At 37.0% G+C, this 27979-nt stretch overlaps 1 protein-coding gene across 2 annotated transcripts in view; it reads left to right on the forward strand.

The window, feature by feature from the left end:
* LOC131048564 (WD repeat-containing protein GTS1) overlaps nt 1-27979 on the forward strand; it is a 143278-nt gene that overhangs the window by 52520 nt on the left and 62779 nt on the right. For both annotated transcript variants that reach the window (XR_009106464.2, XM_057982561.2), the window contains exons 4-5: nt 12730-12804; nt 13064-13174. Coding sequence is in view for 1 of the 2 variants with exons in the window: in XM_057982561.2 (XP_057838544.2) it covers nt 12730-12804; nt 13064-13174 (186 nt within the window). In the remaining variant the exon portion in view is untranslated. The remainder of the gene's footprint in view (nt 1-12729; nt 12805-13063; nt 13175-27979) is intronic.

Here is a 27979-nt window from a genome sequence, read left to right on the forward strand (position 1 = left end):
CACAAACATATCTCTGTGTATACATGTGCAACAAATGCATCTCATATCAAAGCAAGGATCTGGTAATTAGATCAGCTTAACAATAGGATAGCATAAATTTTCCTCCCATGTAAAATTTAAGTTATGAGCTTAAGCTCAAAGACATAATTGATTAGTTTGTTTATGAAACAAGTAAGCTTAGCTTTGACAAGCATAGTCAAAAGATAACAACTCCTCTACAAACAACCTTGACATTTTTCCTTTTGCAGGGTACCGTTTGTAAACAACTGAATTGTATCCTGTACAGCTTTGCAACATACTTCTTCATCCAAGTGTCTCAAAAGGGCAGATGTCATGAAGAAAGGGGGATAATGATTTAATAGTTAAATTTAACGTATAGCCATCAACAAAAAGTCTTGGTAGAAGTAACGAAGAAGAGATGACCATCTTAACATTCTTGGAAACTCTTGATTCAATGCTACGCCTTGGTGGATCACTAGTAATGCTAAGACTATCAAAGAGTTGGTAGCAGCTTGCAAAAATTTGGCTTTTGTGGCCAGTGTGATCCAGAAACTTGTTCTATGTATTGTGTTAACATTAATGATAGGTGTAAGTTTGTCAGTATTTGAAGTATAAGTTATTTCATAACCCATGTTTTGTGTTCATAATATAATATCAAGTGTTAGTAAAATGTTAAATATTGTTAGCTGGGTAGGTACATGGAAGCTGAAGTTGTTTCACAGCAAAGAATGCACTTATCTAAGCCTCTATGTTTTGTACATTACTCCACACAATATACTTTTGGAAGTTGAAGTTGTTTCACAACAAAGAATGGGCTTATATAAGTCGCACTATGTTTTGTATGGCATTGCCCCCCATGATATACTCTAATCGTGTTTGTCATTTTTAATATGTGAGTATCATTCTTACTTTGTTGTGCTGGTTAGAATTTTATTGTAGTCGTCAAAATTGAAAGGGTGAATGATCAAAATCAAAGTCTTGGTTAGTTTAGTCTCTCCCACTTATGGTAGAAAAATTAGCTTATTGATAATTTGTAGAGCAACACACCAAAATAATATTGTTTGTATTCACCTTATCAAACCATTTGGGACAATACTTTTTTTTATAGGATATAGCCTTCCTTAAATTTCTCCCGCATAATTTTACCTAATTTTAGAATCAACAAGTTGTTAGAACAACTCGTAACCAACACAACAATATGAGCACTAACAATTGTTTTTTCCAACATTCCCTCCCTTAATGCGAACATGGTAAAATCTCACACTTTCCACTACAACACGCCCAACTCTTGTGGTGCATGATCTTGATTCAAAGAAAAGGAACCTGCCATCAACCTTTCATGGTTTCACATAGGTTTATCACAAACTTGGACATGAACAAGAACACACTCATCTGTTCATCTCATATGGTTTTCTGGATTACCACTAACAGTTTTAAGATCCATGAACTGCATTACACTAGTGCTTTTGTTTACTACAATATTTTACGCTATGAGGTTACATCAAAAAAATAACACACATGGGAATAGAAATAGCCACTGTTTTTTATCATTATCACTCGATCTCTAACAACATAGGAAATTGTCATTACCATTGGAAAAAGAATATTGTTATATTCATTGTTGATATGTGGCCTTTTCGTTGGTGATTAATGAGAGGTTGCCGAGTATGCGCATTTCTCCATTGACTCTTGCGTCCAAGCTTGAAATATATTTAAAATACATATTCTTAATGATATCAAGTTTCCACAATCCATAAATAATTAATGCAGATGTTTCTGGATTAGATTGTGTAATGAATTTTTTGCATCAACGTTTTGAATCACACTCCGTGATCCATCATCAGGATGTAAACGTTGATGCAAAAAATTATTTACACAATCTAATCCAGAAACATCTGCATTAATACATATTCTTCTTCACTAGGACATGATAGCTCTTCATCATTGGCATAGTTTTACTTTTGCCAATCTGTTTCTTCAACCACGAAAGCATGGTGATCTAGTTTTTCATCCAGTAGATCTTGTGCCCTCTTCAAAATTATGTGTCTTATTTCATTATAGTAGAAGAATTTTATTTTCCTTTTGAAATGAAATGCTTGAATTTGTACTATCCCTTCCTTGAAAGTGAACTTGCTTTGTTATGTACATATAAGACTTATTCAGATTTCGAGTCTTCATTATGGTCAAGTGGAGTAGAGATTACTCCTTGAAGACTAATGTTTACCTTGCTTAATGTAGACACCATACCAGATGTATTATTAGGCAAATTATTCATAAGAATTGCTTTGACATCATCTTCCTCTCTCATTATTGCAAGCTAGTTGATATAGGAGAGAGGGAAACTTATGTTATCTACCATTTTTGCACCTTTATCCATCTTCTATCCATATGGTCTTAGCTTCAATGTTTTCTTGGCACTTTTCTACTTCAGATCCAAAAAGCTTGTTTAATGACTCCCAAATCTCATTTGTAGACTTTGTGAAATCTACATGGTGTAAGTACACTTTTGACAAGCCAAGGCCAATAGTTCCCTATGCTTTTTGATTTCTGATAGTCCATTTGCCAAGATCATTTGCATCAGTTGGAGAGATTGACTTAGGTTTGAGAACATCCCAAAGATCTTTTTTAAACTTATATGATCTACCATTTTTACATCTTAGTCCATCTTCAATCCATACAAGCTTTGCTTCAATCGCACTTTTTGCTTCAATGTTGTCTTGACACTTTTTGCTTCGGATTTGAAAAGCTTGTATAATGACTCCCAAATCTCATTTGTAGACTTCATGAAATCTACATGGTGTAAGTATGCTTTTGATAAGCAAAGGCCAATAGTTTCTGATGCTTTTTTATTTTCAATAGTCCATTTTGGCAAGTTCGTTTGTATCAGTTGGAGTGTAATGTCCCCAAATTATAAATACCCATATTTTTGCCCTAGATCACAAATTTAATTAGGAACAAAGTAGGGTTTGAGATACCTTTCACTCTGATTGAGATCCTGCAAACAAGTTAGTAATCACTTACAATCATAATTCATAAAATAGATCTTTTAATTAGAAATCGTCAAACATATATTAGAGTTATAGATCTAATCACAAGAAGATTGCTTAAATAGTTTGAGAAGGCTGAATCATAGAAGAGCTAAGAGAGGGTGACTCAATAGGGTGCCCTAGAGATCCTCTACCCTAGGCCCAAGGGTGGACCTTATCCCTCCCTTGGCCTCATGTGGCCCATGCCATCCATATGACGTGGAGTACCTTGTGAGGTGTCCTATAACCGTTCCCTTCAATCTTGCCACTTCTATCCTACTTCCCAAGATTGAATTTTCCTAATGCATTCATTTACCATGATAGAGTACATGAGGAGCATTCACAATAGGGTGCCCTGGAAGTCCATCCTTTCTAAGCCCAAAGACAGCCCTTTGTACCGCTTTGGACCCATGAGACTCCCTGGACATATACCATGAGGTGGTGTACCTAGAAGATGAGGCCAACACCATTCCTACTTGTAATCCTCTCACCTCTTATGATTGATTCACTTCAACAATTGATGAATGTGGAGATAGTAGGGGAGCTCCAATAGGGTGCACTTGAATGGTTGAACCTCCACCCTACAGCCAAGGTCAAGACCTTACCCTCCTTGACCTCATGTAGTCCTTAACTGATGGTCCTCGACCATCATCATGAGGTGGCCTCGTGGTCCTTAACCATCTTTACAAGGTGCCATACCTAGTGAGGAATTTTTCACCGCTTTCCTCCTTACACTCCCTCACTTCCTTCCACATGATCGATAAATATATGGATAAATTGATTCAAGCATATTTCTAAAGTAATTTAATAGATTATAATAGATCGCCTTGCTGTAGATATGATTGCAGGTGTAATTCTGGCTTGATTACTGCCATAATCCTTCATTTCTGCTCACAAGTCTGCTATATATCTGCTCATAAGTCTGCTATAATGATCTTCACCACCTTTCATTGCTGCCTTTGAGAATAATATGTTATTCTCCAAACTGATCTCCCTTGGATCCCTTCTTCAAATGAACCTTCTTCCCTTCTATATCTTCCATTGTGAGGGAGAAGTCACACCCCTTCAACATGCCTTTCCTTCGAAAGAGTCACAACCTTTCATAATCACCACCCTTTGAAAGAGTCACAGGCTTTCATAATTTCTGCACTCCTTTGGAAGAGTCACTTCCTTATTTACTTCCCATTCCTTCCTTCTTCCATTGACTCTTCCTTGATTCACATGCTCCCTTCTTTCTTTTCTCTTCTCCCACCCCTCTCAAATGAGGTTCTCTTCTCTCTTTTATATCTCATGTTCGAGGGAGTCACAACTTTTCATTTTGTCCCTTTTGACCATTCATTAACTTTGTTAGATAATAATTATATTTAACTTTATATTTTGATTTTAATGTTATTGTATTTTAATTTTATTATTATTATTTATTGTTAAATCCTTATTCAAAGTGGGGACATTACATGGAGACACTGCATCTATCTTTGAATTTTTGAACGAAACTTAATTTATCCTTGATTACCCTCACTATAAAGGTTTAAATAGAGACACTTGCAAGTTTGAAAATTGAACGCTCATTCACAATTGATCAAATACACACAGGTTTGATATAATGAAGTCATAATGAACACCCAACAGCTACTGAAACGTCTCACTTCTTTTGTTAATAGATTTTACTTTTCAAAAATATTTTTCTAAATAATTTATTGGTTTTCTCTCTTGTTATTCAGCTTTCCAATGCAATTTGAATTGTCAAATTCTATCAAGAAACGGAAAATACATACCAATTTCGTGAAACTGTTTCAAACTAATTTCTTTTAGAGATTGAACTACTTAATGCATTTGAGTCCAATATTTTCCACTTTTAGGTGCCTACTTCTGATATAGAGTGTTTCATTAGCACCCAACTTCTTTGGAGACCTTCAAGATCACATGCTGTTATGATTACGTTTCCTCGTATCCTGTGGGGAGGCAGCAAAACAAGAAATACACTCAAACTCTCTGGAATGAATATTGGATGGGGCACAAAATATCTCCCTTCAAGCAATAGGTTCTTTAAAAGTTGGCACACTCAGATTCTAATCATAATGTTTACCATATTACCAAGTCACAATTCATGAGGTCGAAACTTATCTGCCTCTTCAAACAAAGGGCCTACTGGAGCAGCACAATGCTAAACTTTTCAAGCATTGTCAATGCTTCTGCCACTCTGAGCTTTCAAAACCTGAGGAATGCAAAGGTGCTCTTCCCAAATTGAAGCTAAATGAGTCAGAGAGAACGAAGGTTGGCTTTTCCTTCAAATTCCAGCCTTTATACCATGATAATTTCTAGAGTAATACACCAAAATAATATCGCTTGTATTCACCATATAAAACCATTCAGGATTATACATTTTTATAGGAAGTAGTCTTCCTTAAATTTCTTCCATATAGTTTTACCTAATTCTAGAACTAATTTGTTAAAACAACTCGTAACCAACACAATAATATGAGCACTACAATTGTTTTTTCCAATATTTATAAACTCTAAAATAGGAAGTACTTTCACAAGCTTGTTGGGAATAGTATAACATGCTCCAAGAAGCATGTTAAGCAATCTAGGGGATAGAAAAGAAAGATTGGTAAAAGGTCTTGTCTATACAGGGGCTAGAGTATTAGCAATCTTAAGTCCAGAAAAGAAACTCTTGTAAAATCTCTTGACATCGATGGTCAAGATTCCTAGACATAGAAAAGATGCTTGTAAGGTACTCTTGCTAGGATCTTATGGAATTGGAACTGATTTTTGAAAACCGTGGATTGCAATGCATGTTCTATGTGATGCTTTTATGCAGATCAGTGTCCCAAAGTTTTTCAAAATTTCGGCAAGAAGGTACTAAGGTTTGAAAATATTCAATTTTATTATATTTTTTGGAAATGGAATTTTTTGTTGGAGTTGCTCTAAATGACCATCACAATGAAGATAGAGCAGACTTAGAAGGTTGGACAGCCGTGCACTTTGTCTATGAGAAATTGAAAGTAAAATGTGCTGAAGTACTTCTTGAAGCTAATGCTGACACACTTTGTTTGCCATGTTGAAGATCCTCTAGGCACATTTCTAGGAGAGCCTGGAAAGATTGCCATGTCAAATGAATTGCACATATTTTGTGATGCCCACACTTTGAAGACAAGAAGGAAAATAGTATAGATAAAACTCAAAATGGATGGTTGCGTAGTTATCTTGGGAGTCTATGATATTGGGTCATACCCTTGTGAGGATTATGAAACCAGTTGACGGAGATCATTGAAGTAGCTCAAAATGGATTACTCTCCAAGGGTTTGGGAGATTTATGATTGGGGAGTTTGGGGAGGTGGTAATCTGGGAACTAAGGACTTCAACTTGGGAGCTACATCTTTATGAAGGTTTGAGGTAGCTTGATGGAGTTCTACATTGTGTATGGTCTGTTTTCAAAGAAAAGCTTATGAAGAATGGCATATTCATGGCTTAGCCTTAAAGTGGGGTATTAGAATAATATTAAATTATTAAAAGATAAAGCTTATAACCGTAATAAAGGCAACTTAGTGGCATGTGTTTTATTTCTATTTTTTTTAGTTTGCTTTTTAATGAGTCACTGTCACGTAATGTTTATCCATTTGGGTGGTTTCTTCTATATAAGGAGATCAAAATCTTTGTATAATCAGTCCTATTATTCAATAGAATATTAAAATATTGATTTTTATTAATTTTTACTAAGTTGCTGGTCCCGGTTCAGAATTGGATTCTGGTTTGAGATTCGGGCTTACAAATTCGTTCATTTTTTTGGGGGGGTGGGTTCGGGTTCGCTTTGGGGTCGTCCGTACAAAAACATATAAAAATAAAAAAATAAAAATATATACATATATGCAGCAGCAAAAATATACAAACGGGATTTGACATCTAAATCTAGATCGAGTTTTGAATATAAATCTATGCAAGCATTGAAATCATTTTCTATCGGATTCAACTCTTCGTCTTCTTGTGTCAACTCAACTCTAGGAAAGAATATAGGCTATGTAGGTCCACAATTTTGTTACTACCTTCTACTCCATTATTTTGTGTAGATTTGGTGGAATTGTCAGAATTGTTCATGTTTTACAACATTTGAAGAAGTATTTATGTTGTTTGCTCTTGTTGTTTTGCAATTTGTTCCTAGCTATGTGCTATTTGTTGTATTTGCATGAAGGCTCTCCAATCGTCATCCCAATCCAACATCTTCTTACCCCTACCTTCAATTCCAGACCCTAACTATCGTGACTCATCTTCTAGCTTCTTTCCAAGGCTGGCAGGTTTGTTGTCTCTAATAGAAATGTAATAACCCTAGGCTTTCTTTTAATTGCCCTAACCCATTAGAGCTTACATAGCTACACACCCAGTTTGAAGAGAAAATGGCATGACAGTAAATAGCTGTTTGTAATGAATTAAATACACATGAAACACAACTATAATAGATTTAAATTATAAACAGTTCAAAATCTGAATCAAATTTGTTATCCATGCACCTAGTATAGGGTGAGTGATATCACTATTCTTTTCCCTTTGAAAAATACACTCTTTTGAATTTGCAAGACAGAAGAATCAAAAAGAAAACTTAAAAAAAATTTAAAAAATGGGTCAAATCGCCCAAATTCTCCTCGGGTTCTGCTGCTAGGGTCAAAATTCTTTGAAAAAGCGTCAAAATTCTCCTTGGGTTCTGCTGATCGAACCCACAGGGCAAAATACGAACCTTGGACGATTGGGCGAATTTCCAACAAACCAGAATTTTGGGCGAACCGAACTAGGACCCAGCAGTTGCACAGAAGAATCTGGTAACTTAGAATTTTTACAATATTGTCAACCTATTTCTGTTTCACATAACAGATGAAGCCATATGTGCTCCAATTCCTTTAAGATGAAGTACTCAAAACCTATTACAATGAAATTGATATTACAAATTACAAAACTTCAAATCTTAAAAAAAATACAAGAAAGAATTTAAATTGAAATATAATTCATTTAATATCAAACTTGTGATAGAAGTATGATTCCCATTTTCACAAATGTTTAGTCATGTCATCATAGAAGCTCTATCACTTAACAAGGTCCATTTATTTCTTATCTACTATTGCATCAACATTTGCATAAGTTCAATTAAAGGATGCAAAGGTCCCAAACTTATCAAATTTCCTTGCAATTGTAAGATTTGTAAACATCTTTTGAAAGCTTTTTAATAACCATCAATTGCCTCAACACTGATGCTAGTGTCACCATTCTATTTGGCATTTCGAACATGCTATCATGGTAGTACTAGGGGTTCAAAACATATGTCAAATGTTGCAAAAGAGTTGTTATTTTTCTCCACCTTTCTTGATTATTTCATATATTTACTTACTATTGTTTTTTTTGAAAGGTTCTTGTTATTTAGTTATTATTGTGTCCCTAACATGCTCCACCATTGTATCTATGAATTCATAGGTGCTGTCCAAAATTAGTTTATCCATGTCACATGGTGAATGAGGGCATATATCAGCTTAGTGAAAGAGAGCAAGTAATTTACTTGAGCTAATCACTCATCATCAAGAATGATTATCTTGATATTATTTGCTTTCTTTTGTTTGCTTCCAAACTACCCAAATATCACTAATCGCCATTTTTTTAAGGTTTGTTTCATATCAACAAGTCTTTTAAAAATAATGTAATGCATGACAAAGTGAATCTTGACCACCTCCAATAAAAAATAATAGTTTAAAAAAATAATAAATATTAAATATATTTAAAAAAATGTATAATGACATTTCACAAATATGATATATTTCAAAATACAAAATATAATTTGGAATTTTAAAAAGTTACCTTCAGCAGCTCCAACTTAGTAAATTGTTTATAAATGAATTGTGACATGTTAATAACAACTAAACATTTGAATTTCTTTGGTATCTTCATAAATCTTTTTGTATCAAACTAGATTTTATCAATTTTGAAATGAACTGTACAAGGGTTCCACCAAATATTTGAAAATTTTCCTTTATGATGAACTTTGCTAGTTTGTACACCTTTTCATCATTTGTGATCACTTAAACAATAATTTATAGCCGCGTCAACTTACTATCTCAACTAAAATATTGGCAATAAATTGAGCATCTTTTTTATCAGCCTTGCATTTAAATGCTTTCAAGAACATTGGTCCCTATGGGATCATTGCAATCACATTGATCGAGGGCCTATTTCTAGCATCCTTCCATTCATTACAAATGATAGAAATCTTTGAGATTTTCCATGAAGCTTGAATCACTTGCAATTGCTTGTCAATAATAATTTTTTTTTAGTCAAAAGGGTGGTATGAACCTTTTTATAGCCCGTGCATTCGAACTATGTGCAATATTTTTGCAAATTAAATGATTTTTCAAGAGGTCCTAAATTGTTCTTATTGTGACTTGTAGATGTTCTTAAGGAGGATTGTGGTTTCAAAAGGGGTTTATTTAGAGTTGACCTTTATTTTGATGCTTGAACAAGATTATTATCTTCATCTCCTATTTGATATTTTGCAATTTTAGTAGGTTACAACCTTTTCCCAATTTGGCCATCGACATCCAGACTCGGACACAGAACACCTCTGGACATTTCCACAATGGAGATCTATTGTTTGGTTTGATCCACTTGCTATTCTTCTCCCCAAAATACATATAATACTTGAAAAATAGTTATAAAAAGATGTATAAGAATACAAATGAAACTTTGGGAAGCTAGTAAAACTTAGAAACTACTAAACTTGCAACTCTCACTCTCACACCTACACTCGTAGCTCTTTGTTGATTTGTTTTTCTGAGTTGAAATGAGGTTATGAGGGTACACTATAGAGTTTATGGGGTTTGGGTGGGGCCGACAAGCCATTAGAGTTTGGCCTTGAGCAATGATGATCCAAAAAAAAATCAATTTAAAAAAACTTGCCTTTGTGCCATTTTGTTGTGGGAGACGCCTTGACTTCCTTAAGATAGTTGGGAGACTCTTGGGAGTCGCTCGAATGTCCTAGGGATGTCCTGGCAGCATCTTTGAGATGATGGCATTGGTGGTGGGGCGGTGGAGGGATGTTTTTTAAGTCAACTATTTTGGATGGAAAAAACCCAGAAAAAGCCTAAAAAAGATCAATAAGAACAAGAAAACAACTTACATTAGTAGCACTTGTGCTCGTCCCATGCAGCCAGTCATGCATTGGCATTATTACCATACTTGCAACATGATTTATGCAAAAGCCTATGGCTTTCTTTGCATTTTATTTTTTTCTAAATATGACCATTTTTTAGGGTTTCAAATCCAAGCATATCCAACATGTGTTCATATTTGCCCTAATTTTGGGTATGAGGGGACAGGATATCCGAATAGTATCATACCCAAATCCATACCAAGTCTGCTGCTACACGTATTTGGGGAGGAAGTAGTGTACATTGCAACTTTGGCCAAATTTGATGAAGATTCAACAAAACTTAGCAAATTTTTTAAAAATTGAATGGTTATAAATTTAAAGGGAAAAAAATTACTATATTCCATCTCATATCAAATAATTTCTAATATGTGTAGAAACTAAGTAGTTAGATCTACTATACATGTCTAGATAGAGAAATAAGTATGCCATATTGAAATTTGAACTTCAAACTCGAGTGCCAATACAAATTGAAAATTGCTTGGATATGCTAAAAATGTTTCTTAAATATAATCAATGGATGTATAAATCTGTTGATATGGGATTAGCAAAAAAAAAAATATCAAAGTAGCAACTACAACCATTATATCTACAAAAGAGGTTGCAACATCTTGGACAACTTCTTTGTCTTTAATTGTATGGGCTAACATTTCCTCCACCATCACTACAAGGTATGCCTCACAATTGATTGTATCAACCTAGGAGTGGTCCTTTGTAAAAATGGAGTCAGCCTTGACAATCCATTTAGTGGTGGGATCATACTTCTCCAACTCCATAGAGGCTAATTCTTCATCTAAAATTTGTTTTTTGGTGGTGGAGTGCAAGTTGTAATGCTTAAATACAATGTCATTAAACCTTTGCATTGACAATTTCTTTTCTATTTTTTAGAGTTATGTGCTCAAATATACTCCGATTGCATTCAAGGTTATAAATCGTAGAAATTCAACATTTAGTAACAAAGAAGAAATTTTTTAAATTTTATATCAAAATTTCAAAGAATACAAATTCTACCTAGGCTAGAAGTTGTCCTTATTAACTTGCATTTTTCTTGAGAAACGAGATCTTCTAGTACCTGTTTGTAGATCTAAATCTTGGATTGATCTTCGCCCTCAACAATTTACCTTGCTCCATAGCTTCTATGGCTGTGTAGAAGCCTTGTATGACCTCCTGATTAGCCTTGAAGGTCTCAAAAATTGGATGACTGTTGAAGAAGTATAAGTATGAAGTGGCCTATAAAGGTGTCTTATCCAGAAATGGTCTATGCCATCCTAAATGTGACTATATTTCTCTACAACACTGTCGTAGAAATGTCGAAGACTCTATTATTCTCCTTGACTTGGTTCATTCCGTCATAAATATAGCCCATTGTTGGCTTTGCTCCATTGACAATACAAATGAGAGAAATCAACAACTCAATCACCTATAAAAAGTCACAACTCAAATAATTAAAAAATTAAGTATGCTAACCCTACAGTCAAGCCTTAATTTGTAAATGACAAACTTTTTTACTAAATACTAAAAAAGAAGACAAAAAACACTTCAAAAGCTTACATCCACAATCTTCCTTTGTTGTAGTCTAAGACTGTATCTTATCAAATGACCAATCTGCCACATCCATATTAACTATTGCCCTTGAGTAGGAAGATTTGCTATCAAACATTCCCTTCAAAGAAGCGCTTGGTTGTAGCAAAGACTGCAGCCTAATGAATGAAGGTGCAAAATGTGTGACAATAGGTTGGACCAACTCCTTGCTATCTCTGAATTCTCTTATTAAAAAGAGAACCCAAGCACGGTTATAATTATATGCAAATGTTTTGTGCATGCTCTGCAACTGGATTGATCTACTCTAGTTTGAATGTTCACCAGCATTATATCAATGCAATGGGTTGAGCAAGGAGTTCAAAAAATTGAGAGGTGTCTTTCCATTAGTAATCTACTTGCAACAACATACTTTGGGGCATTGTCGGTGACTATTTGTACTACATTTTCCTCACTTACTCGCATCAAAATTTTTTCTAAAACACCCACAAACAATATGCATTTTTAATCTTCCTTGAAGCATTGATTGACTCTGAGAATATACCCAAACAAAATACTTAAAAAATATAGCGGTATTCTGTTTTTTGTTTCAGTCCTTCCATTACACTTGGTAGTGCAATTCATTTTCCTCTAGATAGCTCACTGGTCATCAAAAATCTGCTGCAACATTTCTACATTTTGTTAGATGGGATTTGACTATTAGGAAATAAGCAGATGGCTTCAGATGTTTACAATCACTAACCATTGGAAGTTCAGGCGTTGCACAAGGAATTGTTGGAAATCTTCTGTTTTGGTCCTTAAAATTGTTTTATTTGTCGAACTGTTTAGCCTCTATAAATGATGATTTTATATTTGATATTTGTGTTTTCTTGATCATAATTAAATCGGCTGCTCTTATGTCTAAGAGAAAAGATGATATTGTGTATTATTTTCATTTTCAATTTGCATTAAATTTTAACCACAATTTGTTTAGATTGTCTGTAGGTGCTATTTTGGGATTGGAGAAACCAAAAACAAGTAGCATGCTTGGAGGAGTGTCATATGGAAGATGTGACTCAGGTGTGTGCCTATGGTAATGGATTTCTATTATTTACCAGTCAAATATGTTCCTATTTTCTGAGATTTCAATGAGGAAGATCTTGATTGTTGGATACATGAATTTATTTGTGCAAGGGCTGTAATTAGAGGTTATGGTTTGGTTTTTGACTTTGCTTTATGTTGACCAATGATTGCCAATTTCTTTTGTTGGAAGCTGCAGGAGGTGTAATGTCTTGGTAGATTTTTTAAGTCAACTTAGAATTCTATTATTTTCTGTCAGGTTCGGTTTCATCCAAACCACAGAGACAAACTACTTTCAGGTTCTGTGGACGGATTGACTTGTGTTATTGATGCTAGTGGCAACATTAATGATGATGATCAACTGGAGTCTGTGAGTATTCCTACAATAATACGACTCAGCAACTATGATTTAAAGAATAAAATTATTTTAACAAACATACTCTTCTCTGAATAGATTTAGTAGATGAATATTTAGAAGGAATTGGATAGGTGTTGTGCTTCTGAAATAATCTATGTCAATAATAAGGTGGATGTGAAACAGAATTTATTATTGAATTTACCCTTTTATGTGTTTAATATGCAGAAAAGTGGACAAAATTCGGAAAAATCTATTGTCAGATACTATGCATGGAATGTTCCAAAATAGTATTGGAGGGTATGATATAAGTTTAGAGCATATTTTTAAAATTGATTCTACAATCTTTGAGCGTGGAAGGGAAACTTCAAAAGTGGAAGTCCTCTAAGGTCCACTATAGTAATATAAGATATATTTTTATTATTCATTCTTAATTAATAAAGAAATACACAAGACGGGTTGACCCTTTGGTGAAATGGTGGGGCTTCTTGATTGTAGTGCCTACAACCTAGGGTCAAACACCACGGGTTTGTCTCTATTGTGTTAAAAATGGAACACCCTTACCTTGGGGAGAACCTTGGAGAAATAGTGGGGCTTCTTGCCTGTAGTGCTTACATAGATAGTTCTGACTTTGGTTAGCCTAGTATGTGGTTCAACATAGAGTCACACAACTTGGATTCAAAAACAACTCCACAAGCCAATGTTAAATAGTTGACACATAACTTATTAAAACATACATGTTTAACTACAAAGTATTTAGTGTTCTATGGGACTTGTCCCCTCCCACCCCAAAATGAGTTGTTTCAAGTATAGGGACAAAACATCCTCCACTACCCCCCACCATTGCTTGCAAGTGGGGATGTCTTGAAAGTATCCTTGGAAATGTAGGGAATATCCCCCAAAATGAGTTGTTCCAAGCATAGGGATGAAATGTTGATAATATTGTAGCTATGGTTGGACTCCTTGAGGGCCGACATAGATAACTTAAATTGTCTAATTGGTTTATCGGCCTCAGACAATTTCATATACCGATTTAATAATAGAGACAATTACGATTTGCTTATAATGTAATGTGCCGACTTTGTATTTTTAAATTAAACAACATATTAACCCACCACCCTTGAGACGTGTTGATCACAAATATAATTGATTCTTAATGAAGAGACATGTTGTTTTAATAAAGAAGCCGACTCTTGGATGGATTTGTTGGTTGGATGCATACATATAATCTGACTTCCTCCCTCCAATTTCATCGAATCATTCATACAATAGGCAGATCGAATATAGATCATCATACAGCAGTTCACATTCCTACAGCAGTTCGGATTGCATACAGCAGTCTAGGGTGAATCTACACCATTATATAGCTTCATAGTGTGAAGCAATTCTTTGTAAAGTTACTTGGCATATTTGAGATAATAAAGACATACTTCATTGCTGGGTTTTTCACCTTAAAGAGGAAGGTTTTCCTAGGGTACATTCTGTGCAATTGTGTTTGATTTACTATCTATCTAATCTGATCATAAAATTTAACATGGTATCAGAGCCATGGTAAAGTAGATCATGATCAGATTTCACTATAACAAAGAAGTTCTCTTTCATCTCTCTCCTTCAAAAGGAATCAACAAAGCCTCAAAAATGGTGAACGGTCTTAAAGTCGAGGATAGACTTGAAGGTGCTTCAAACTTCACTTCATGGAAGTTTAGAGTGCTTATTGCACTTGAAGAAAATGACCTTCTTCAGTTTTTGGAGGAAAAGGACTTAATTGAGCTAGAAGATCAAGAGGAGAAACTTCAATTCAAGAAGAACGCTATAAAAGCGGAAAAGATATTGATCGACTCCACGAGAGATCATTTAGTGCCTCTCATTTCTAAAATGACGAATGCAAGTGTTCAAGACCTTTGAAGGCCTATATGAGATTAACAACACAAGTAGGGCTCTTGCATTGAGACAACAACTTCATCAAGTCAAGATGGTGAAAGGAGAATCTGTCATGTCATTCTTCATGAAGATTTCAGAACTGAGGGATCAACTAAGTGCCATTGGAGATCTAGTGATTGATAAAGATCTTCTCATGTTGGCATTGAATGGTCTTCCTCATTCATGGGAGCCATTTATTCAAAGTATAAGTGGGAGATCCAAATTGCCTAAGTTTGATTGTCTTCATGTGGATTGCATTCAAGAAGAATCTAGATTGGCTGCTAGGGGAATTGTCAAAGGTTCTCAAAATGAAGACACTCATGTTCTTGCCACTCAATCCACCAAGGAAGACATTGAAAGAAAGGAAACTTCATAAGGAATAGAGATCAAAGATTAGATTCCGCACCTGATTCAAAGAAGAAGAAGAAATATCTCTCTCGCATTCACTGCTTTAGGTGTGACAAGTTTGGTCACTATGCAAGGGATTGGTTGACAAGGCCTAAGCAACAAATGGCGAACATTAATAAAGTCTCAAGTCAGAAGGAAGCTGAAGATAACTCCAATGTATTCCTCTTCATATCTGCCTTATCAAGCAATGTTCCCATGGATAGTGACACTTGGCTAAGTGATAGTGGAGCTTCTCAACACATCATAGGCTAACGAGAACATCTTTCGGATTTGGTGGAAAGGGAATCTAATCTCCAAGTGATCATTGGAGATGATGCATGCTATTCAGTAAGAGGATTTGGTGCTACATCACTCAATCTAGAATTTGGAGTCTCTCTTCACCTAAGTGATGTCTTATTTGTGTCGGGAATCAAGAGAAATCTTGTGTCTATTTCAGCCTTGGAGGATAAAGGTTATCAAATAGCATTTTTAGAAGGGAGAGTTCTTGAATGGTCAAAGAACTCTAGCATCAAGACTGCTCGTGTGATTGGGAATCGACATTAGAGTTTGTACAAACTCTCCTCTCATCCAGTTCAAGCTCTTCTACATGACTTCCGATTCTAACGAACTATGGTATAGAAGACTTGGGCATCTTCAATTCAGGGCTCTTCCATCATTGGAGAAGATGGGTAAAGGTATTCCTAAACTTAGTCATGTGCATGATGGTACTTGTAAAGGCTGTGCTATGGGTAAAAGTATTAAGAGTCCATTTCATAGTAGTGAACGTAGGTCAAAAGGAATCTTAGCTCTTGTACATTCTGATTTATGTGGTCCAACGTCATTACCATCCCTAAGTGGATTTTTGTTCTATGTAACTTTCATAGATGACTACTCTAGGAAGACTTGGATTTATTTCTTAAGGTCTAAAGAATCTGATTAAGTTCTAGATAGATTTAAAGAGTTTAAGGCTCAAGTAGAAAACTTATCTGGGAAAAGAATTAAAGTTTTAAGATCTGATAATGGAGGTGAGTACACCTTTGGCAGCTTTCATGATTTCTGTATCGAGGCAGGGATCAAGAGGGAGTTTTGTGTCCCTTTCAACCCTCAACAAAATGGGGTTGCAGAAAGAAAGAACGGATCCATTGTTGAAGCTGCAAAAGCCATGATTCATGATCAAGACCTTCAAACCTTTCTTTGGGCAGAAGCTTCTAGAACTGCAGTGTATGTTGAGAACAGATGTCCTCATCGGATATTGCAGAATATGACTCCAGAAGAAGCCTTTTTAGGGACAAAGCCTGATGTCAACCACTTAAGGATATTTGGTTGTCCAATGTATGCTCATATACCCAAAGACAAAAGAACCGAGTTGGAACCTTCTGGCAAGAGAGGAATATTTGTGGGCTATACTAAAACCTCTAAAGCCTATCGAGTTTACGTTCCCGGTCAGAAGAAATAGAAGTGAGCAGAGATGTTACATTTGAAGATGTTGCATTTAGAAAATCTAAAGGTTCATGCATGGAGATAGGTGATGAAGATCATGAGACTCCTCATGACATAGACATTGATCATACCTCTGAGATTCAGAGGGAGTCCACTGAACTTGTAGCAAATGATGATCCAATTGAACCATTGGATCCTACTAATGGGCCTAGAGATATTGTTGTGAATCGAAAGAGACCTCTTTGGGCAAGAAACACTATGCAGGAGGCACAAAAGTTTGTGGCTCCTCGAGGCACATTCAGAGAAAGTAAAAGACCACAAAGATTCTCTAGCTATGTCGCATTGATGTGTAATCTTATTGGGGCTGAACCTTCCAGTGTTGAGGAAGCCTCAAAACAACGAGTATGGAAAGATGCTATGGATGAAGAGTATCAATCCATTATCAAGAATGATGTTTGGGATATTGTTCCTAGACCTAAGGGGAAGTCAGTTGTATCTTCCAAGTGGCTATACAAGATTAAGCATGCAGCTGATGGAAGCATTGAGAAATACAAGGCTAGATTTGTGGTTCGTGGTTTCTCTCAGAAAGAAGGAATAGACTATGAAGAAACATTTGCTCCAGTTGCTCGCTATACTTCCATCAGGATTATCATTGCCATTGCAGTAACTAAGGGATGGAAGCTACACCAAACGGATGTGAAGACAACTTTTCTCAATAGTATGATTGAGGAAGAGGTCTACATTGAGCAACCAGAGGGTTTCGTGATTCATGGGAAAGAGTCATGTATGCAAATTGAAGAAAGTTTTATATGGCCTTAAGCAGGTTCCTCGTGCATGGTATGAAAGAATTGACAAATACTTGGTGGGTTTGGGTTTCTGCAAGAATGATGCTGCTCCAAATCTTTACTTCAAGGTATTCAATGGTGAAATTCTAATCTTGGTGCTATATGTTGATGACTTATTTGTTACCGGGAAAGATCATCTCATCCTTAGATGCAAGGAGTTGACTTCAAAATTTGAGATGGACCTAGGACTCATGCATTTCTTTCTAGGTTTGGAAGTATGGCAATGGCCTAATTAGATTATCTTGAGTCAAGGAAAATACACCATTGACATCTTGAAGAGATTTGGAATGTTAGATTGCAAGTCTATGTCTACACCGATAGAAACTAACTTGAAGAAATTGAGGGAATCTGCAGCTAGTTCTGATCTTGTGGATCCTACTATGTATAGACAGTTGATTGGATCCTTGATGTATCGAGTTAACACTAGACCAAATATTTGCTATGCAGTGAGTGCACTTAGTTAGTTCATGTGTGAACCAAGGCAGATACATCTAGTTGCAGCCAAGCATATCTTGAGATACTTGTGTGGCACAGTTCGATATGGCTTGAAATATTCTTCCAGTATGGACTTGAATCTAGAAGGCTATTTTGATTGTGATTGGGCAAGGAATGTTATTGATCAGAAGAGCACCTTTGGTTGTGTTGTGACCATTTCACACATCGCCCCATTAAAATGGGGACCCCCTCTTTTTGCTTTTGTTTTGCCTATTCTTCTCTCTATTTTTAGGGTTTTGAGTGAGTGAGTGAGTTGTCTGGGCTAGGGCTAAGCCTTAGGGGTTTCTTTTGGATATTTTTCAAGCTGAGTCTAGTCAAATTTTGAAAGTTATTAAGCGTCCTCCCGAGAATTGAGATTGAGTTGATAAGGTGAGTATGTCGGGAAGTCAAATAGGTCCCAGGTTAGGTCTAGTCAAGGTTTTTTGAGGGAAAAATCAAATTTTGTCTAAGTGTTAGCATTTTGAAGATGAAATTGTATATTCTTGCCTAGGTAAATTTTGATCAAATTTCGGAGGCAAGATGATGCCTGAAACAACAAAAGTGCTCCTGTCCTTCACTGGAGGCCCAGGGCGAATTTCATTCTAAGTGCAATTTCTTGTTTTGCGAGAGCTTGCTAATTAATTCCGGGCCTTGAAGATGACCTAACTTTGCCTTGTGAAATGATTGGAGACCTAAATTTTGAATATTTTAGCCAGAAAGGACGAAAGTGCTCCCGTCCCTCACCAAGGGACCAGAGCACAAATATTATTTTATGCATATTTGTCACTGACTTTTCTATTTTGTTTTGTGCAGGGTCTTCCGGAATGATAATTGGACATGACTTGATACTTTTGAATATTTTGAAGGCACAAAAATGGTGAATTTTGAAGGTTGAAGGAAAAAGTGCTCCCGTCCCTCTCCAAGGGACCAAGGCAAAGTGCTCCCGTCCCTCACTGAAGGACAAAGGCGAAATGGCTTATTTGAGCCATTCCTAGCCTTGTTTGGTTAAATTGAGACATCAAAGGCATGGTGAAGGACGAAACGAACATGATAGAGCATCCAGACTTGATTGAAAACAATGAAATGATGAAGTTTTTGCCTAGAAGGTAAAAGTGCTCCTGTCCCTCACTGAAGGACCAGAGCACTTTTCTTTATATGCACAATTTTAGACCTCTTTTGGACATTAATTTTTATTCATAGCGTGAAGTAAGATGAAATCTTCTCTAGCAAAGGAATTTTGAAGTGAAAAGTGAGACAATTTGGCTTAGAGGGCAAAAAGTGCTCCCGTCCCTCACTGAAGGACTAGAGCACTGAATTTCAAATTCGCAATATCTTTGCAAGGTTAAGGTGATTTTATGATTTGAAGAGGTTAAGGGAGGCATGTTTTGTCCATTGAATATAATTTAAGTGGTTCACAAAGGAGTAAATCAACCCAAATGACAAAAAGTGCTCCCGCCCCTCACTGAAGGACCATGCCACTTTTTCAAGTTTCTCTTCTTTGTTTGGTATTTTATGGCAAAACTTGACTTGGATGGGAAGGACGAAGGATGTTTTATGCCTTGGACGCGATTGAACTCTTAAAAGAACAAAGAAATACACCAAGATGCAAAAAGTGCTCCCATCCCTCACCAAGGGACCAAGGTGAAGTGCTCCCGTCCCTCACTGAAGGACCAGAACACTTAACATGTTATCTCGCCTTTCTCGCCAATTTTGGACAAATTGAGGCCAAGGCGCAAGTTTGAAAAAGTGTTTAAAATGCCTTGAAGTGGAATTGAGACGAGAGTTACAAATTTTGACGACAACTTGCAAAAGTGCTCCTGTCCCTCACCAAGGGACCAGAGCGCTTTTTTCAAACATGACCATTTACCTTGCATTTTGAAAGGATATTTTTATTACCAAGGCTCAAGATGGAGTGAAATATGATTTTGTACGCCTTGAGGGTAAATTGAAGATTAATGTGATCAAGAATTCATGCAATGGACTCAAAAGTGCTCCCGTCCCTCACTGAAGGACCAGAGCACTTTTTATGAAAACAACTAATTCCCTCCGAGATTATGCTAAGGCAAAGTTGTGTGAGATAGGAAAGAACTTCTAAAGCATGGTGAACGAAGGTTTGACTTCAAAAATTGAGAATCCTAGCCTAAAAATGAAAAAGTGCTCCTGTCCCTCTCCAAGGGACCAGAGCGCTTAACATGTGCTTTCTTTATTTTTGCCATATCCCAACGTTGACATCCTCCAAATCGCATGAAATGCCAAAATCATTAACTTCGAAATATTTGAAAAATTTAAATTAAATTGGCATTTAATAAAGGCGCATGGCATTTAATAAATTAATTTTGAGCCTTAGAAAATCGAAATTTTAATTATAAAGGCATTTAAAATTAATTTTTATTAAATTAAAATTGAAAAAAGAGCGCTTGAAGTATTATTTTTATCCATTTTATTAGGTCGGCCTCTTGTTTTTTTTTTCAAATTTATTTATTTTTGGCCTATTTTGCCAAGTCGGCCTATGGGGAGATGAAATGGTGAGCGCCCTATATAATGGGGGGTATTTTGAATAATTTTAATCATCATTCATTCATTATTTCAAGTGCGATTTGAGGAGCAAGGAAGGAGGTGCGAAATCTGGTCTAGTTGGAGCGAATTATCCTAAGTGTTAAAGGCTTAAGGTGGTGGAGTTGATGCTTGGGAAGATTAAAGGAGGCACATTTTGCTAAAGGAAGGACTTCAATCTACATTTTGCCTAGCGAATTCTCCTTATTTTTGCATCATTTTTTAGAATTAATTCTCAAGTGGAGGTATGGCAAGATCATCCTAATCCCAATGTTGAAATTTTGAATTTTGAACTTCAAGTTTTTGAAAGTTGCGTAGTTAATTAGGAAATGATAACTCAAAGATTTATCATGAAGTTTCCTAATTAAAATCTTAAATCTTCCTTTCTACTCTATATTTCTAAGTTGCAAAATATATTACTCATTATGAAATGTTGTGTAGGTATCAAGATGGCGACCCCAAAGGCAGGAGCATCCAATAGTCGACCAACCCTCATGAAGGAAGATCAGAGGAATGAAGAATTGGAGACCAAGATCGTGTCAAAGTGGAGCAACATTGGAGATACCAACTTGGGAAACTTCAGTGTGAAGAAGTTTCGAGAGGTCCCTTACATTGGAAAGCCATCACCTGTCGCAAAGAGAATAATTGAAAGTGGCATCATCAAGGCGGCTGGTTTCCCTCCAGCAGTCCAGTGCCATGAGTTGATGATCGAGTGTGCTCGCCATTATGACCCACAATCAAGATCGATCGTGTCCAAGGAAGGGAACACTTTGGCTTACCTTTCAGAGGAGGCTATAAGTGAGGCTCTCCATCTTCCAGAGCATAAAGATATGATTTACAAGAGCTTAGAAGGAGCCAGGTCCATGTATGAAGATGATCCAGACTCTTGCTTGAACATCATCAATAAGAGTTGGTTACTCAAGAGTCGTCCTCGCCTGAGCAAGATTCCCAATGCACCACATAGGATCGACTTCCAGGAGGAGTACAGAGATTTGATAACTTTGCTCAATCGAGTTACAGGGGCACCTCAAGCCTTCTATTTTGAGAAGTGGATGTTCTACTTCATCCAAGTGATAGTTCAAGGAAAAGGAACGATTCATTGGGCTAGAATTATTAGCCATTGCTTGGACGTGCAGTTGAGAAGACTAAAGCCTACCAAGTCATTTCACATGAGCTCATACGTCATAGATGCCTTGATCAGGAGTTTCGAATATGCAGGACTACCTCACAGAGGAGTGATCGGAAGAGGACCCGGGGAAGTCAGAGTTTGTGATTCTTATGTTCATTTGCATCATCCACCAGGAAGTGACTACAAGTTAGTCAATGATACCTTCACGATGAACATCACTAGGATATTGCAAGGCAGGATTCACAATCGACTATCTCAAGATGCACAAGAACTTATAAAGAGGTACGGTGCTTGGTTCATCCAGTTTCAAAAGTTTACATATATCAGAGTCCATGGATGTCCTTCACCGCCGTACATGTTGCCGAGGTGTCCAACAGACAAGATAGTGCTACTTGAGGTGGCTAGGCAGTTGGCAGAATATGCGAGGGCATTCAGACATAGGCAGAGAAATGGAGCTCCCGTGCCCATCATATTGGGGAATTCAGTTGAGGTATGTCCTAATGCTCTAGCCTTGGATGATGCAGAGAGGGAGTTGGCCTCATATTCATTCGCATTCTTTGCCTTAAGGGAGAATTTTGATCCTTATGGGTATATAGAAGAAACATATGGTAGGAAGTACAAGCACGAATTTCAGGTAGAAGACTTTTGGATGAATCTCTCAAGTGATTTAGAAGTGAAAAGAAAGATGCATTCCAGATTGCCTTTAGATTTCATCAGAAAAAGTAAAGTTTACAGAGTGGCCGATCAAGCTCAGGATAGTGGCAGACATCTCCAGTCATCATATGACAAAGAGGACAAGGCAGTGAAGATAGATTGGAACGAGCCTGAGATTTCAGACTTGAGAGTTTTGATGGCCCCAGTTTTGTCATGTACTCGCAGATGGGTGGATGTACAACATCAAAAGTTAAGAGAACAGAACGTACCAATGACTTTTACTTTGGAGGAAAGACCAGAAGAAGGAGGAGCGAGCGCAAGTGAAGACAGTTCTCATCCTAGAGGCGCAAAGAGGAAAGAAAGACCTGAGAAAAGGGAACCCTCTAAGAAGAAGCAAGAGGCTAATCGAGATCGCTCATTAGGTACATCATCTCGACATGAGAAAAGGACAAGTCAAGTTGAAGGACAAGAGATGACGATGCCTGAGGTAGATGAATCTATGGAGTCAATAGTACAGAATGATAGACCTGAAAGAGGGAAGGCACCTCAACATTCATCAAGTCGATCTCCCCAAGTCAATGAGCTACATGAAGACAAGAATGATGAGGAAGTGACATCTCCTCTCCGAGAAGAAGAACCATTGCCTAAAGTAATACAAGTCAGAGAGACAAGATCCGCCATTCCAGATTGATTGAAGGAGAGATTGACAAGGGTGATTGTGATTGAGGATGAAGATAATGTGATTGACTTAGAGAGCCTTGTAGGGAATTCTCAGGAAGTAACGGAGAGGAAGAAGGCCACCAAGATGTCCAAGATGATCAGAGATGAGACAGGGTCCAGGAAGTTACAGATAGCTACACCAGCAGTGGACAAGTATGAAGGTGAAATCCTTGCAGAGGAGTATGATGTAGAAACATTTGAACTTGGTCCACTCACCGCTGAGTAGGCACTGGATGAGGCAACCGATTCATTTGAGGCACTTAAAGACAAGCTTAGGGAAGAAATGGAAAAGAATAGAAAGCTTGAAAGAGAGGTCGGTGCTTGGAGAGGCTACTTTAGCCATCTCAATCAGCCCTTGGGACGTCATGATCCAGCAGTGTCTCTTGTGCAAGCACTTCCCCTTGAATCAGTTGGCGAGGCAGAGAGAGTCAAGAGCTTGGTTCAGCTTATGAGCTCTTGGATTGACAAATCCCACACAGTTGCCGTTGAATTTGCAACAAGATTGATGTAGACAATCCACCGAGCTATCCAGGTCCTTGAGATCGTCCACAACCTGATGATAACAGTAGCTGCTTTCGCTCACACTAGAGATGTTATCATTCCTGTTCTACAAGTAATCAGGCAAACACCAAGGAAGATCCTAGCACAAGAAAAGATAATGGATGGAGGAGCTCATAGTTTACTCCAGTGGTCAACTCTACTCCAGATGAAGGAGGTTCTTTTCGAAGACATCAGCACCAAATGCAATCAAGTTGAAGGAGTCATCCATCCAATTCAGGACAAGGTGTTTGAGGTGTTATGTACCATTCTTGGCAGGGGGATTGAAGTTGAGACGGATGTGGACCTTCAAGAGTTGGAAGAAAGGGTCAAGGTCATCTTTTGCAAGGATGAGAATGTTATCATAGATGGGCAACGGGATCAAATGTTCGCTATTATGCTCTTGATTGAGAAGATCAAAGAACTCGAACCTGGATGGGATGCGGCTCTTCTCAAGGCCTTTGATCAGGTTATCCACTTGGAGGAACGAATGAGGAATCTTCTCGAGATTCCTATTGCTGAGATTGAAGGAATTATGTCCAGATTCATTGCATATGCTAAGAAAGAGCATTGGAAAGGGAATAAGGTTCTAGAAGAGAGGTTGTTGTAGATGATGTGGCACCTTAATTATCATTGGTCTATGTTTCCTAGATTTTTGTGCCAATTAAATATTTGGCTATGCATTTAATATTGTTCAACTAAAAAGGGAACTTTTTGTAATAAACCCTAATTAGGGTTTAGGTGTCAGAATCTTAGCTGTTGATCTTCTTTTGATCTGGGCCATTCATTGTAATTGAGGATGCTATATATACCCTCACTCATTTTCATTTTGTCATTAGAAATTAGAAATGAGATATTAGATATTAGATGAGAGATTATAAATCAGATTTTAGAGAGAAGAGAGTTATTTTGTAGCAAGATTGAGCATTGAAGAAGGAATTTCAAGCAATTGTTGTCTATTTTGGCTTTGAGATCAATAAAATATTGAAGTTATGGTGTTTTATTGCAATTCTTGTGGCTATCTTCATGGTTGTTTACTTTCTTGAATCATTCTCAATCGAAATAGTATTTAAGTTTGAAGGACTAAGTGTTGGGCTTGATCTTTGGTGAGATTCACGTTCCAAACCACTAGCTTCTTACTGATTGTAAGAACGCCTTGTGTGGTCAACTGGAGATATTTGGATTGCTTAAACCTTCAATCATTATTGAACTATTGATATGTACCTTCATGGTAGTGCCTATGATTCTTGATGAATTGAAAAATCATTAGTCACCTTAGAAGATTGCATCAATTTCAGTAGAGTTGTTATTCCTTGGCAATACTAAAATTGGTAGAATCTTACCAAGTCTAGCCTACATTGAGTCATTCTTAGGATTAGGTTAGAATTCATCTCTTGCAAACCCTATCTTTTGATCTTTTTGAGAACTTGTTAGTTTAGGAAATTTCTGTTCCTGCAATTCGGATACGTAAGGCCCCTTGATGAAATAGCATTCACAACGACCACTGGTGCTTATCCACATGTAGAGACCCTACATCAAAGAACCTTGGAGTCATCCTGATTGATCCTTTTTCGCGACATCTTCAGCAATCAGAGGCTTTATTCAAGAGAGGATAAGGTACCCGTGGGTATTTTATTCTGTGTTTGATAGTGTACAAAATACACGTCAATAGGTTGTTGCTTCAGTTTGGGATTTGCTATGATTTCTTGGTGTAGCAGGAAGCAGTCTTCAGTGGCATTGAGCACCACAGAGGCATAATACATTGCAGCATGTGTGGCAACTCGCAAAGCAGTGTGGCTTCGGAAGCTCCTTGCAGGATTGTTTGGACAATCATTGGAGCCTACTATTATTCATTGTGATAACCAAAGCTATGTGAAGCTATCGGTTAATCCAGTGTTCCTTGACAGAACAAAACATGTTGAGATCCAGTACCACTACATCGGAGATATGGTACAAAGGAATGCTGTTTAGTTGAGATATATTTGTACTGAGGAGAAGACGACTGACATTCTCCCCAAGCCTCTTACCAAAGTGAAGTTTGTGCATTTTTGAGACAAGCTTGGAGTTGTGGAGAATGAAGCCCTTGTTGAGAGGGAGTCTCAGCATTAGTGATTTCTTGAAATGTACTTTAATGCATTCTTCTCTGTGAGAGAAGTTTGAGGTGCAAGCCCTTGTTAATGCATTCTTCTTTGTGAGAGAAGTTTGAGGTGCAAGCCCTTGTTAATGTATTCTTCTCTGTGAGAGAGAAGTTTGAGGTGAAAGCCCTTGTTCCACCCTTTTGGAGTAGCCATGGTGGATGTCTTGTGAGAGACTCCATGACTTAGCACTTGTGTTTATTCATCCTCTGGGAGTAGCCATGGTGAACGTCATGTCAGATGATGACGTCAGGTTGAGTGATTCCGTGATGAGCACTTGTGTTCATTTACATTTCCATTCATGGGAGTAGTCATGACGGACCCACCCTTTGGGGGTGGCCATGGTGGATATTACTACAGAGATCGTGAAGGATTCCTCCCTAGCAAAGAGGGAGTGTTGATAATATTATAGCTATGGTCAGGCTCCTTCAAGGCCGACATAAATAACTTAAATTGTCTAGTTGGCCTATCGGCCTTAGACAATTTCATATACCAATTTTATAATAGAGACAGTTACGATTTTCTTATAATGTAATGTGCCGACTTTGTATTTGTAAATTAAACAATAGATTAACCCACCACCCTTGAGACGTGTTGATCACAATATAACCGATTCTTAATGAAGAGACATGTTGTTTTAATAAAGAAGCTGACTCTTGGATGGAGGTTTGGTTGGATGCATACATATAATCCGACTTCCTCCCTCCAATTGCATCGAATCATTCATACAATAGGCAGATTGAATATAGATCATCATAAAACAGTTCACATTCCTACAACAGTCTAGGGTGAATCTACACCATTATATAGCTTCAAAGTGTGAAGCAATTCTTTATAAAGTTACTTTGCATATTTGAGATAATAAAGACATACTTCATTGCTAGGTTTTTCACCTTCAAGAGGAAGGTTTTCCCAGGGTACATTCTGTGCAAGTGGGTAAAGTTACTTGGCATATTTGAAATTTAACATGAAACATACTTCACTAACTCCCACCATTGCTTGCAAGTGGGTATGTCTTGAAAATATCCTTGGAAATGTAGGGAACATCCTAGGTGCATTCCCCTTTGTAGGGGATGTTGGAGGAACTCCTTGACATCCGTAGGAATCTAGGATAGATAGGGGATGCTTGGATGTCTATCAACAGTCCCAAGGATGTTAGGGGAGTCTCCACGCTGACCAAATATTTTCTATCTTATGATTACAGTTTTGATTTGTGTTAGATTTTCTTGAGCTTCATCATTAGTTCTCCAAGGAATGAAGATTTGGTCATATATAATGAGGATTTGGTGTGAGAGAGAAAATATAGGAATTGACACTTTTTTTTGCGGCTTTTGGGAGCCTATCCTAGATTGATTTAGCAAAAAAATAAAATTGATTTAATTATTATATATGAGTAACATATTTTTTTTGGTTACTAAACTTGGGTTAGGCATCAAGGAGTCACAAAATAGCATCAAAGCATGGGATTTTGATAACAATTTTTCTCTCTAGATGCATAGACTTATCCATCTAGATTAAATCATCCAACTAGAATCATTTATTTACTTACTATCATGGTTTTCGTGTTTAATTTAGCTTTACCATATGAAGGCCGGGGCAAATTGACATTGCTTGCTTGGGAGTTATCAATAGTTGAACCAAAAGAAGTAGCAAAAGTTGGGGATAGGGCAAATTACATGGGCCCCACTAAATCCCTATGTGCCTTCTTTCTTTTAACACATTTCAAATACTTAGGCTTGAGTGGCATTGCAACTAGTTCCTCAATAGTTTCTTCACAATAGACAATCTTATCCACAGGAACATCCAAAGGCAAATTTAAGGTCATTACTTTTTTAGTTTGTCAATCCCTGCAATTGATTCTAGCTAGGCTTACTTTGATGATAGAAAGTGCTCTAGATAGTAGGTGAAGAATGTCTTTTCTTGGTCAACCACGTTGTCAATAGCCTCATAGAAAAAATGTCCTTGTTGCTAGAAAAAGCAATGGAACACAACTCAGCTACTATGCGATGTCAAAAATATTTCTTTT

The sequence above is a fragment of the Cryptomeria japonica genome, chromosome 3 (assembly GCF_030272615.1).
Source record: "Cryptomeria japonica chromosome 3, Sugi_1.0, whole genome shotgun sequence".
NCBI lineage: Eukaryota > Viridiplantae > Streptophyta > Pinopsida > Cupressales > Cupressaceae > Cryptomeria > Cryptomeria japonica.